At 35.6% G+C, this 13,060-nt stretch overlaps 1 protein-coding gene across 1 annotated transcript in view; it reads right to left on the reverse strand.

The window, feature by feature from the left end:
- Positions 1-13,060, reverse strand: part of eipr1 (EARP complex and GARP complex interacting protein 1) — a 56,221-nt gene that overhangs the window by 36,642 nt on the left and 6,519 nt on the right. Inside the window, exons 3-4 of the mRNA XM_073827569.1 lie at positions 11,955-12,087; positions 5,831-5,987 (exon numbers count right to left, since the gene is read on the reverse strand). Coding sequence (XP_073683670.1) covers positions 5,831-5,987; positions 11,955-12,087 — 290 coding nt within the window. The remainder of the gene's footprint in view (positions 1-5,830; positions 5,988-11,954; positions 12,088-13,060) is intronic.

Below are 13,060 nucleotides of genomic sequence, written 5' to 3' on the forward strand. Positions count from 1 at the left end.
AGAAGTCAAACTCAGCCAACGTTCAACTGAATGTCAGAGACAATGCCTTATTTAAAACTCATACTTACCTTATATAATATTTTAAAAAGTTGAAATACTTTCTCTTATCAAGATGGTTTGCAGAAAAATATGTAAGTAAAGCAAGTTGCCTCATTGAGCTTATGCACTCAAGTATAGAATAACGTGTCGATAGACGATGCCATCATCCATCGCCGATGGCCGATAGACATCACGATGCTGAGCCGGCATTGCGATCCTCCGACCCGCAGCAGCAACCCGCTCGCAAAAAACACACACTTAATCACACTATATAGCCAAATGAAATGCATGCTTTCAATTTCCGCATCTTTACTTATTTTATTATTATTATTATGAGGAAATAATAACAAGGAAGTTGTTAGCGATCACAAATTACAGTGAACTCCAAACGAATTACACAAACTAGTTAGTTTACATTAATAAATGAGGCATACAAAAACAGCAGGAAAAAAATCTAAATAATTTGAATTAAATTAGATTAAATAAACTACACCAAATATGCCTTTTTTATGGTTTTACCATAACGAACAGAGCTTGGAACAAAAAAAACAAGAGAATATATTTTTTCCCATTGAAATACGAATGTACAATACAAAGCTTAGTATACATTATAAATTACAGTTTATCATTCAAATACATTGGGAATACGGAAACACTTGGATTTGTGCCGAATTACAGAGGTACGTGAGCCCAACGCCTGGTATTTTTACTTTCGCTTTGTTTTGGTTTCTTAACTTTATATATATTGTTTCATTTCTGTTCTGTTCTGAATACCGTTACATTTAAATGATTCGTTTTGGAGTCAGGGTAACTAACTTATAGCTATGTTTATAGTGTTTATAATGTTAATACATAATAATATTTCGCTTGATTTGGTATTATTTCTGATATTACACTTTCTCTCTAAACATTCCGCTGCTCATTAAATGTGTTTGGAGAGAGTGGGTTAAGCAGTAAGCAATCAATGAGAGCGATTTTGAACTTAAAAAAGCTGACTGAAAATTGGTCAACATCGCCCAACCCTAGTGTGCAATACTTGTGATTTGTCCTTGACCGATATGCGACTTGTTTAAGACTTTTGTAGGCTTACTTATTCAAGGCTGTGTACTGAGCTGTTTTTATTCCTTTCCTCAACAGTCAGTCAAAACCCAATGTCATGGCTTGAGTTGAGAGGTGAATCTGCAATTCTTTCAGCCCTCCCAACTGACTTTGTCTTGTCCCACAACTTACTTGACCTTACAGAGAAGGCACATCTCAGGTGCACACAAAGGAGGTGTTTCTCATGTTTCTTTTGCTGTAAACTGTGTGTTTTCTCTCCAACACGCTTGTTCTCTGTCATGTCTGCATTCCTTCCCTCATCTAACCACTTGTCTTACTTGATGTTAATGCTTCCATGCATACTCCACATAGGAGTGACACCTCTAGTATCTCACTGATACTACTTGTTTCCATTGGACCAATTTCAGTGCTACAGAGAGGTAATGGCAAAAGTCAAATAACCCAGCCAATCTGACCCAATATCTCCCAGAATCTCTTCCCTCTGCAGAGCTTCTGTGGCCAAAATCACTATCAAAATAAGATCAGCAACACTTCAGACCCCCGCAAATTGTTCACATCATTCTCCTCTTTTCTTCCCACTATACGTTCTGACTGCTGATGACTTGGTGGTGACCATCAGCAATCAGTTGTACACAACACGTTCACAACCAACCACCACACTTGCTGTTCTCCTTCTTCTGTCCTCTCACAGATGACTCTGTGATTTCATCATTTTAGATGTCCTATAACCTACAGCCTACCCTCTGTAACATTTCTACAATGCTGTTTGCCGCTTTCACTTCAGTCTTACCTAAAAGCCATATCCTACAAGGTTTCCTGGAGAAGAGGGATGTCTGAGTTACATCAGCTAATCACTAATTCTCTTCGATATGCACACTGGACACAATCATAAATCATAAATCATAATCTCATTCTATCCTGATGATCCGATGATAGCTGCTTGGATATCAGCTTGTCTAACAGACATTTCTCAGTGGATGAAGGACCATCATCTTCAACTCAACCTTGCCAAGACAGAACTGCTTGTGGTTTCATCAAACCCATCGTTTCATCACAATTTCACCATCCAGTTAGGCACATCAACCATAACGCCTTCAAAAACAGCCAGAAACCTTGGAGTTGTAATTAATGATCACCTGACTTTCTCAGACCACATTGCTAAAAATGCCCAGTCCTGCAGATTTGCTTTATTCAACATCAGGAAGATCAGGCCCTTTCTTTCAGAACTCTTCTTCACAACTTATTGTTCAAGCTCTTGTTCTGTCAAGGCTGGACTATAGCAATGCTCTTTTGGCAGGTCTTCCAGCCAGTTCTATCAAACCTTTAACTTGAACTTATTGTTCAAGCTCTTGTTCTGTCCAGGCTGGACTATTGCAATGCTCTTTTGGCAGGTCTTCCAACCAGTTCGATCAAACCTTTACAATTAATCCAGAATGCGGCTGCAAGATTCATTTTTAATGAGCCGAAAAAAATGCATGTCAAACCTCTTATCATCAGTTTGCACTGGCTACCAATAGCTGCTTGCATAAAATTCAAGGCATTAATGTTTGCCTACAAAACCACCACTAGCTCTGCACCCCTTTACCTCAATTCAATACTTCATACTTATGTGCCTCTAGAAGCTTCCGTTCTGCAAGTGAACGGTGCATTATTGTGCCATCCCAAAGAGGGACAAAATCACATTCACAGACTTTCACATTAAATCCACCTCCTGGTGGAATGACCTGCCCAATTCAATCTGAACAGCTAAGTCCTTAGCCATCTTCAAGAATCGGCTAAAAACACATCTCTTTCATCTTTATTTGACCCTCTAACTCTAGCACCCTCTATTCTAATTCTATGCTTAAAAAAAACGTACCCTTCTAGACTTATTCTCTATTCATTTACTTACTGCTTGTTTTCTTGTTACTGATACGCAGGTCAATCTGTCGATCCAACCTGATCATCCCACCATCATAGCTCATAACTCTGCTTGCCCTCAGACCTTTCAGCCAGAATGAAGGAGTGCCACGTTTTTGTTTAAGCTCAAAAAAGACAGTGCTACAAAAGACCAAAACAGCACTACAACTGGGTTCCACAATTCTAATTGCAACTAGGACAGCAAGAAGAATGGACTACTAGACTAGCCTGTTGTGCAGCCTTTTGGCCAACATTACACAATCTCTGCAGGTGATACTGAACATGGCAGTGCATACAGCCTTTAATCAACCAACAAAGACCCCCAACCAGCCCTCTTGGTCTCACTCCACTGGTTACCTACAGCTGTACCAACATTGACCTTCAGGACTGACACTGGAAATACACCGCCATACTCAATAACACTCCTATAGGTGCATGTTCCCTCACACTATTTACACCTGGTGGTTCCTTCACAATGAGGTACAAAGTTGTTTTCTATAACCTTCACCTTCTCTGTTCCTCTGTGTTTGAATAGGCTGCCAACATCCTCCCGATCTGCCGAAACCAAAAAATATTCTCTGTCTATCTATTTTTGTAAGTTCCATTTCCTGACTTTTGCTAGTATGCCAATACATTTTACAGTTGGAACTTAGTGTACTGTAAATATTGTTGACTAGCAATCTCTACTGAAGGACTCAAACACACTGTACTATGCCAAGAGAAGACACATACACATGCACAGTGTGTTTATCCAAAAAGAGAGAAAAACAAGTGGTAGAAACCACAAATAACTACTTTGTAAACTGATTTCAAAAAGACACCATATGATGAGTCTGTCATTGAGTAAACATCTATTTCTCAGAACTGCTTTTTTCCCTCAACAAAAAAAGCAATTACATCTTTACAGCCTTTTATCCTCTTCAGGGGAACCTGCCATGTTTTTCATGGTCATGATGCCTTGCCTTAAGACATGTTCCATTATTACTTAAGAACAGCTGCATGTGGGTTATTCAGGGTTTATTGTAATTCTGCCATACTGATCCATCATCAGGCTATTGTTTATCAAGCACTACATTTTTTTAGGTGTCTATGTTATTGTACAAACATTGCAGTTTAATCAATCTGGCATCTGTTGTTGATGGTCCCAGTGCTGTATCCACTGTCCCCTGGCAGATGGATGAATGAAAGAGGAAACAAGGGGTTACCGGGAACATCTTCAATCAACCTATTTCTGATGACAGAGTCAAGACTCATTCGTGTTTATGCATATTCAAACTTGCAACATGTTGCACCAAGTTTGCAATGCCAATGACCCCCAATGGACATTGGTTTTTATGTGTTAAAGGGATAGTTCACCCAAAAATGAAAATTTGATGTTTATCTGCTTACCCCCAGGGCATCCAAAATGTAGGTGACTTTGTTTCTTCAGTAGAACACAACAAATATTTTTTAACTCAAACCATTGCAGTCTGTCAGTATTATAATGGCAGTTAATGGGCAATGAGTCAAAAAAAAAACATACACAGACAAAACCAAATTAAAACCTACAACTCGTGGCGATACATTGAGGTGTTAAGACACCAAACAATTGGTCTGTGCAAGAAACTGAACAGTATTTATATCATTATAAATAGCATACATCATTCATTGTTTACATAGTGCATATTGGCTTCTCAAAATGGTAATTACTTGTGCTTTACCTTGAATCACGCAACTGATTAAAAACTAAAAGATTATGTTCGCTTGCGCAAACTCATCCGGGAATGTTGACTTTTCACCGACTCCCAACTTTTGAGCCTAAACGACTGAAGTTATGGTTGCTTGCTCTTCGTCACACGCCGACAGTTGGACATTTCAGTGAATCAGAGGTAAAAAATTATATAAATACTGTTCAGTTTCTTGCACAGACCAATTGTTTGGTGTTTTAAGATCTCAATGTCATCATAGGCTTAAGGGTTTAATTTGGTTTTGTCTGTGTATGTTTTTTTTTTACTCTCAAAAATTTGGTGTCCATTGACTGCCATTATATGACTTACAGACTGCAACGGTTTGAGTTAAAAATCTTCGTTTGAGTTCTACTGAAGAAACAATGTCACCTACATCTTGGATGCCCTGGGGGTAAGCAGATAAACATCAAATTTTCATTTTTGGGTGAACTATCCCTTTTAAGACAGAGACATGCAATGTGAATTTTGCACAAATTTTCCATTAAAAAAAAAGAGAAAAGGGGTGGTATTTAAAAGTGCAGCTGGGTCATTCTGCACAGCATCTCTTTTTGTTTCCATGGAAGAAAGAAATAGGTTTGGAACAGCATGACGATGAGTAAACATTGACAACATTTTAATTTTAAAATTTTATCTTGGCCGTTTATCTTTCAATACAGAGAGGAGGAGATCTGAATTTATTGATTTTTGTTGTTTAGCTAAAGTGAAATTCCGTTAGTATGTGCATCTCCCTTGTCTGATGGATGTGAGTATGATGGCCTGCCATTTGGCAAAAGCTTCAAAACACAACCAGGATTTTTTTCCCTATTCTGCTTTGTGAATTATGATGCATGGAATAAAGCATGTGACTGAGAACAAAAGAAAATGCGCAGAGGTTGAAAATAAAACCAAACAGATGGGTGCACGAAATACAGAGCGAATAGATTTCTGTAACATCTAGAAAAGAACAGAACAATAGATTGAAGTGAGGCAGAGCCAAAATGCTGCCAGAGTCTGAGACAAAGCAAGAGAAATGAAAATAAAAGCCATGACGGGAAGGATAGGAAAGCTAGGAAAGAGGGAGAGAGAACAGGGAAGCTGCAGGGTTAAATCGATAGCGTGTGGCGTACCAGGCCACGCTGCCGTGGGCCGTGTTGTCAAGGTGACAGAGAAGCTCCAAGGTCTGCGGGTTGTTTGATGAATCATCGGGGGACTCGTGGCTGCCTGATTCCCATTCCAGGGGCATCCTCCACACTGCCGCACATGTGAGCACTCGACTCTCAGATGCTGGCCGACAGGAAACACACACACACACAGACAACACGGTCAGAATCTCACATAAGCATGCATGCACACAAAACAGCTTAAAAATACAGGCACAGCCGCTCATTTGTAATCTGAGGCACACTGAGTGCACAACAACCAAAACAAAACAAAGATGCTGGGCCTTTAGAGATGCACCATCCACCGTATCAATCCTCTCATGTTATTTGACGGTTAATGTATATGACGTGTGTATTCATGGGAATGTTTATGGTTTCTAATGCATCTGTGGACTGTCTTCCAGCAGCACATGCCATATGAGCAAAAACAGGGGTGTGCGGCTCTGTTCTCTTAGTAGTGTATACTGCCTCTAGAGGCCAGATTACTCATAATGCTTTATTATTTCACACACTCCTCTTTGAATGAATAAACAAATAAATATCAAGCTACAAATGCACCCTGTTTACTACAATACAGATTTAGAAATATATACATTGATTGGTTAGCATAAACTAATATTACCATGAACTAACAATGAAAAAAAAAAATAACATAGATGCATTTTTTAATTAATGATATGATATATATACACACTATATACTATATAATTAATTCTATACACATGATATATTTTTAATTTAACACACTGTTTAAGACTGACATAAATCTTAACAGTTCATTTGAACAATAAATAAATCTAAAAGTAAAGATAAAATTATAATAATTAAAAAAAAAAAAAAAAATAATAATAATAATAATAATAATAAATATATATATATATATTCTTTATTTTTAGATTTATTTATTTTTAAAATTACTGTTAAGATTTATGCCAGTCTTAAATATATACACATATATATTCACTACATTACAGATTTGGAAATAATGAAATGACCAAAGAAAATCACTAACACTTTACAATTGTTAACCACTGATTAATACAATTAGTTTACATTTAACATTAAAAAGAATTGACTCATTTTAGTTCATATAATTTCAACATTTACTAATACATTATTGAAATCCAAAGTTGTTCTTGTTTATATTATTTAATGGACATGAGCCGGCATGAACTAACAATAAACACTTTTATTTTTATTAACTAATTTTATTAACTAATTAAATAACTAATTCTAATCTTTATTTGACCCTCTAACTCTAGCACCCTTTATTCGAAATTCTATTCTAAAAAAAAAAATAATAATAATAATAATAGTAAAAACATTTTTAGACTTATACTCTATTAATTTACTTACTACTTTAGGCCTCTAACACTAGCTTGCTTTTTCTTTTTCTTTTATTCTATCCATTTTCTTTTTGTTTATCATATAATAAAAAAATACTGCGTTAGGCTAAATGAGACTTGTCATAGCACTTGCATGTCATTGCCCTTTTGTTGATTTTGATCGCTTCCATTGTCCTCTTTTGTAAGTCGCTTTGGATAAAAGCGTCTGCTAAATGTCTAAATGTAATGTAAATGTAATTGATATTGTTAGTTAATGGTAGTTAATGCATTAACTAATGTTAACTATTTGGACCTTATTGTACAGTGCTACCAGGAAATCTAACTGCAAATCTGAATACAAAAAAAACATTAAAGCCGATGTTTTTAAAATTACATTAATAAAGTATTTTTACGTCTTTACTGAGTTTATGTAGGACTTTCAAATTTCTGTACTTTATCAGGATATTTCATTATTAGAAACTTTTACTCATTTTAAAACTGTCTTGTTTTTTTTTGTTTTTTTAAATAGACACACATACGCACAAACACAAGACTGAAGTTGTTATATAAAAATAGCCAGCAGTCTCTCTTATGATGTGTGGGAGCTTGAGAATGAGTGTTCGGTTCAGCGGCTGCTTCCTCCGGTGTAATGGCCGCTTTGGGAGACGTTCAGAAATGCACATCAGCACTTTCTGCATCAGCCGAAAAATGTACTGCTAGTTATTGGTTACAGATAAAACCTGCAGCCAATAATTACACATTTACTACAATACATGGTTTGTGTATTCTCTCAAGTATTTTTAAAAGTTACAACTCACGCTGTTAAAAAAAAAAAAAAAACTCATTAAATTTACTGCAAAAAATAAACATGTTTCTGATATTATGTATATTTACATCTACCCATCTACTTCAACTACCAAAATCTGTTTTTTTTAGCTTTCAATGTACAGGTAAACACTATGATAATACTGGTGGCACACTAGAAAGCCACATGGTGAAGCAGACTTTATAGACTTTTTATCACTAAAATGACACTTAAATAATGCAATATACACAAACAAATTTACAGAAATAAAATTACAGAAACTTATATATATCATTAAGTATAACATTACACAGAGCACGTGCAATTGCAAATCTTAAAAGTGAAAGTAAAATGATCGTGCATTCAAAACGGCAGTTTCAATAAACTGCATATTAATAGCAGCTCGTGCTCCGTGATTAAATGTATATTTTCTTCCATGTGCGTGCTACTGAAATGAGCCGCTCTGTGAAACAGCCAATCAGAGCAGAGTTCATTATTATTCATGAACCTTCCAAATAAGGTAATAACAGACCATTTAATTCTAGGGACAAATCCTAGGGTTGCAAATGGACCTGTAAAACTGTTTGTGGAGGGCCTTGCAAAAGTATTCATACCCCTTTTATTTTTTTCACATTTTGTTTTGTTGCAGCATTATGTTAAACTGCTTTAAATTAGTTTTTCCCCCACATCAATTTACACTCCAAACACCATAATAATGACAAAGCAAAAACCAGATTTGCACATTTTTACAAATTTATTAAAAATAAAACACTGAAATAAATTCATTGCATAAGTATTCATACCCTTGACTCAGTACATAGTTGAAGCACCTTTACAGCCTCAAGTCTTTTTGGGTCTGATGTGACAAGCTTTGCACATCTGCATTTGGCAATTATCTGCCATTCTTTGCCTCAGCTTTTCACCTTTCCATCTCTGTCAGCTTGGATGGGGGCTGGCAGACATTTTCTAGAGTCCTAGTTGTTCCAATTGTCTTCCATTATGGAGAATGCTTCTGTCAACCTTCAATGCAGCAGATTTTTTTCTGAACTCTTCCCTAGATCATTGCCTTAACGCAAGTCTGTCACTGAGTGACACAGTTATCTTGACCTCAGGACTTGGTTTTTGCTCTGATATGCATTATCAGCTTTTAGACCTTTTCTTAGAGGTGTGTTTCTAAATCATACCCATTCAAATGAATTTACCACAGTTTAACTCCACTCCAAGTGTAGTAACATCTAGAAGCAATATGAATGCTCCCGAGTTAAATTTCGAGTGTCCCAGAAAAGGGTATGAATACTTATGCAACGGCATCTTTTCAGTTTTTTTTATTTCTAATAAATTTGCCAAGTTGTTACAAACCTGTTTTGTGCTTTGTCATTATGGTGTATGAGATGTAGATTGATGTGGGAAAAAAGTAATTTAAAGCAGTTTAACATAATGCTGAAAAAAGAAGGGGATGAATACTTTTGCAAGGCACTGTACCTTCTATGTAGATATCAGAGAATAATTTAAAATATTGTATCAATGCATTCTATGGCACTAAATCAGCTAAATTGTAAAACCGTTCATAGATCTCTGTTAATGTACTGCGTCATATTGACTAATCCACTAATTCAGCTATGAACTGGTATTTCATACTGCAGTTCATTTCTGCTGCTAAAGCTGTTGAAATGGCTGTCGCTGTGGAGCATAAGCGTACATCAGCGTCAGAATAAGAGCTGTTCTCAGATCAGAACGCTGAGTGCGGCGGGTGATGATGGAGGCAGACTCAGTGCCGCCCGACTACTCCATTAGCTTGAATGTCACGGTAATTACATTCCTCTTTTGAACTCCACTATGACATCTTGCACATTGGCCTCATCATAATGAAGATGGAAGGAGAAATGAAAAAAAAAGTCATATCCTAGTTTTCACTCAGAAAGAAATGTTCCCCACTATGCGAACTGTCAGTAACCAGCCACAGGCGTCGGTCTTATAAACACGGGATTTAATTAAAATGTTCACTTTCAATTGTTTCTTCATGTTTGTGTACGATTTTTAATTGCCTCGAGGTGAGTGCAAGAATGTGTCATATATTGCTTTAACAGCCTGTGTGAAGTACACTGAATGCAAGTACAAAACTATGCACTAGTGGAAGACAGCAGTGGAATCATTAAGCAAACAACTTATTGAGAAATTGACTATTTTAAGACTAAGACTCTGTTGCAAACTCTACCTAAACAACATTTTTAACGCTCAAATTACAAAGGCTGCTCTAACAGTAGACAACAAAATTATGCTACCTTATAAGATATATATAACTGCTAACTAGTTGCTTATTAGCATGCATATTTCTGGCATATTGGTACTTATAAAATATATTTTAGATTTCTTACAGTTGAGGTCAAAAGTTTACATCCCCCTTTCAGAATCTGCAAAATGTTCATTATTTTACCCAAATAAGAGGGATCATACAAAATGCATGTTATCGTTTATTTAGTACTGACCTGAATAAGATATTTCACATTCTTCCCTTTCAAAAGGTGACATCCCTTTAATTCTTAATACGGTGTTGTTACCTGAATGATCCACAGCTGTGTTTTTTTGTTTAGTGATAGTTGTTCATGAGTCCTGTGTTTGTCCTGAACAGTTAAACTGCCTGCTGTTCTTTGGAAAAATACTTCAGGTCCCACAAATTCTGTTTTTTTGACAAATTGTGGGCATTTTTGTGTATTTGAACCCTTTCCAACAATGACTGTATGATTTTGAGATCCACCTTTTAACACTGAGGACAACCAAGGGACTCATATGCAACTATTACAGAAGGGTCAAACACTCAGTGATGCTTTAGAAGGAAAAAACATGCATTAAGAGCCGGGGGGTGAAAACTTTTAAACAGAATAGAGATGTGTGCATTTATCTTATTTTGCCCAAATATCATATTTTTTTCTCATAGGACAAAATACGTTAAATTTACCCTGATCTTCCAATGCAAAAAGTTTTCACGATTTTTTTATAAATTTAACCACTTTTTTTGTGGACTATATGTAAACATCTTTTATGTGAAATATCATTTTCAGGTCAGTACTAAATAAACAATAACATGGATTTTGTATGATCCCTCTTATTTTGGTAAAATGAGAAAATTAACAAAATTAACATTTTGCAGGTTCTTTAAAGGGGGGTGTAAACTTTTGACCTCAACTGTATATATATATATATATATATATATATATATATATATATATATATATATGTTTTTAATGTCACTTTTCATCTATTCAATGTATATTGGCTGAATGAAAGCATTAATTTCTATTTAAAAAAAAGACAAACACATGCATAAACATTTGAATTCTAGTATATTCAGGCAAATCAGCATATTATAATGACTCTTAAAGGGTAATATAAAGAATATTTATATATTCACTGCCCTCCACTAGTATTGGCACCTTTGCAAAAAATATGAGCAAAGGCGTCTGTGAAAATAAATGTGCATTGCTTATCCTTTTGATCTTTCATTAACAAAATTCACAAAATACTAACCCTTCATTGAAGTAAAACAATTGAAAGTGTGGGGAACTTACAAAGCATTTTGGCCACAATTATTGGCACCCCTAAAAATTCTTAGTAAAAAATATCTTTAGTACATCTCCATTCATATACTGATCTTTAATTATTGACCCTTTGCAAAGTAAATACAATCCATTTGCATTTTTTTTTTATTTTTAAGGGCCAAATTTACTAACAAGAAATTAGCATGAGATTGCAAACCTGAGTAAATCATGTTGCATGATTCATTGAAATATTCTCCTTTCACAAATGTTGCATCTGAAAGTGAAACTCCTACAAAAATGCATATGCAATAAGGTCAGTTGCAAAAAAATAACTGCATCCACACCGTTTCATTTCATTTAATAAATCCTGACAGTAGTTTTTCAGCCAACGGTCAGCAGTGAGAGGAAGAGAAAGAGAGACTCACTCTTGTTGTAGCATGTGGTCAGCACTGCCTTGTCTGCAGGACTGCCGCCGATGTGCCATATCTCACCAGCATCGTGCAGGAGGACGTTCTTATTAATCATATTATTCTCATCATCAAAGTCAATGATGTGAATCTGCGGAAGAGAAAAAAGCACAGCGCTGAGGAGAGCGTCCTGACGGCAGTTCAAAGAGCTGGGACTTCACTCGCAGATATTTACTTTAATATGACAGTAAATGAAATCTCAAACGCTTTTTAACTTCACACACTCCTGACACTCATTTCCTAGCTTTTATTTCAACTTTGAAGTGACTGCATCTTTTGAACTTATGTTAGATGCATAAAAGTCCTACGCAAAGCATGGCACATTTGAGGAGGCAGTAGAAAGTTATTATTTTACTGAGACGGAATGTGCACTGTGGGTAATATTCTAAGTGTTGTCATTATGTGCATGGAGTTGGAGTTGGAGTTGGAGTTGTGTGCACTTCACAAAATCATATTCTGTATCTTGCTTTTCACTAAAAACATATAAGCAGCCTTAAAACAAGTTCAATTGACTTGGAGAAGCAAAATTTATACATTTGTGACCCTGGACCACAAAACCAGTCTTAAGTCGCTGGGGTATATTTGTAGCAATAGCCAAAAATACATTGCATGGGTCAAAATTTTTGATTTTTCTTTTATGCCAAAAATCATTAAGAAATTAAGTAAAGTTCATGTTCCATGAAGATTTTTTGTAAAATTCCTACTGTAAACATATCAAAATGTAATTTTTTATTTGTAATATGCATTGTTAAGAACCTAATTTGGACAACTTTAAAGGTGATTTTCTCAGTCTTTTTGATTTTTTTGCACCCTCAGATTTCAGATTTTCAAATAGATGTATCTCAGCCAAATATTGTCCGATCCTAACAAACCATACATCAATAGAAAGCTTATTTATTGAGCTTTCATATGATGTATAAATCTCAGTTTTGTCAAATTTAACCTTATGACTGGTTTTGTCGTCTAGGGTCACATTTGGTCTTTTAATCTTGATCTTAGATCAATTATTTTGATAAATATTTTTTTAGGGCAAGAGACACTCCAGGCAAAACCATTGTTTTTTA

The sequence above is a fragment of the Garra rufa genome, chromosome 21, assembly GCF_049309525.1.
Source record: "Garra rufa chromosome 21, GarRuf1.0, whole genome shotgun sequence".
NCBI lineage: Eukaryota > Metazoa > Chordata > Actinopteri > Cypriniformes > Cyprinidae > Garra > Garra rufa.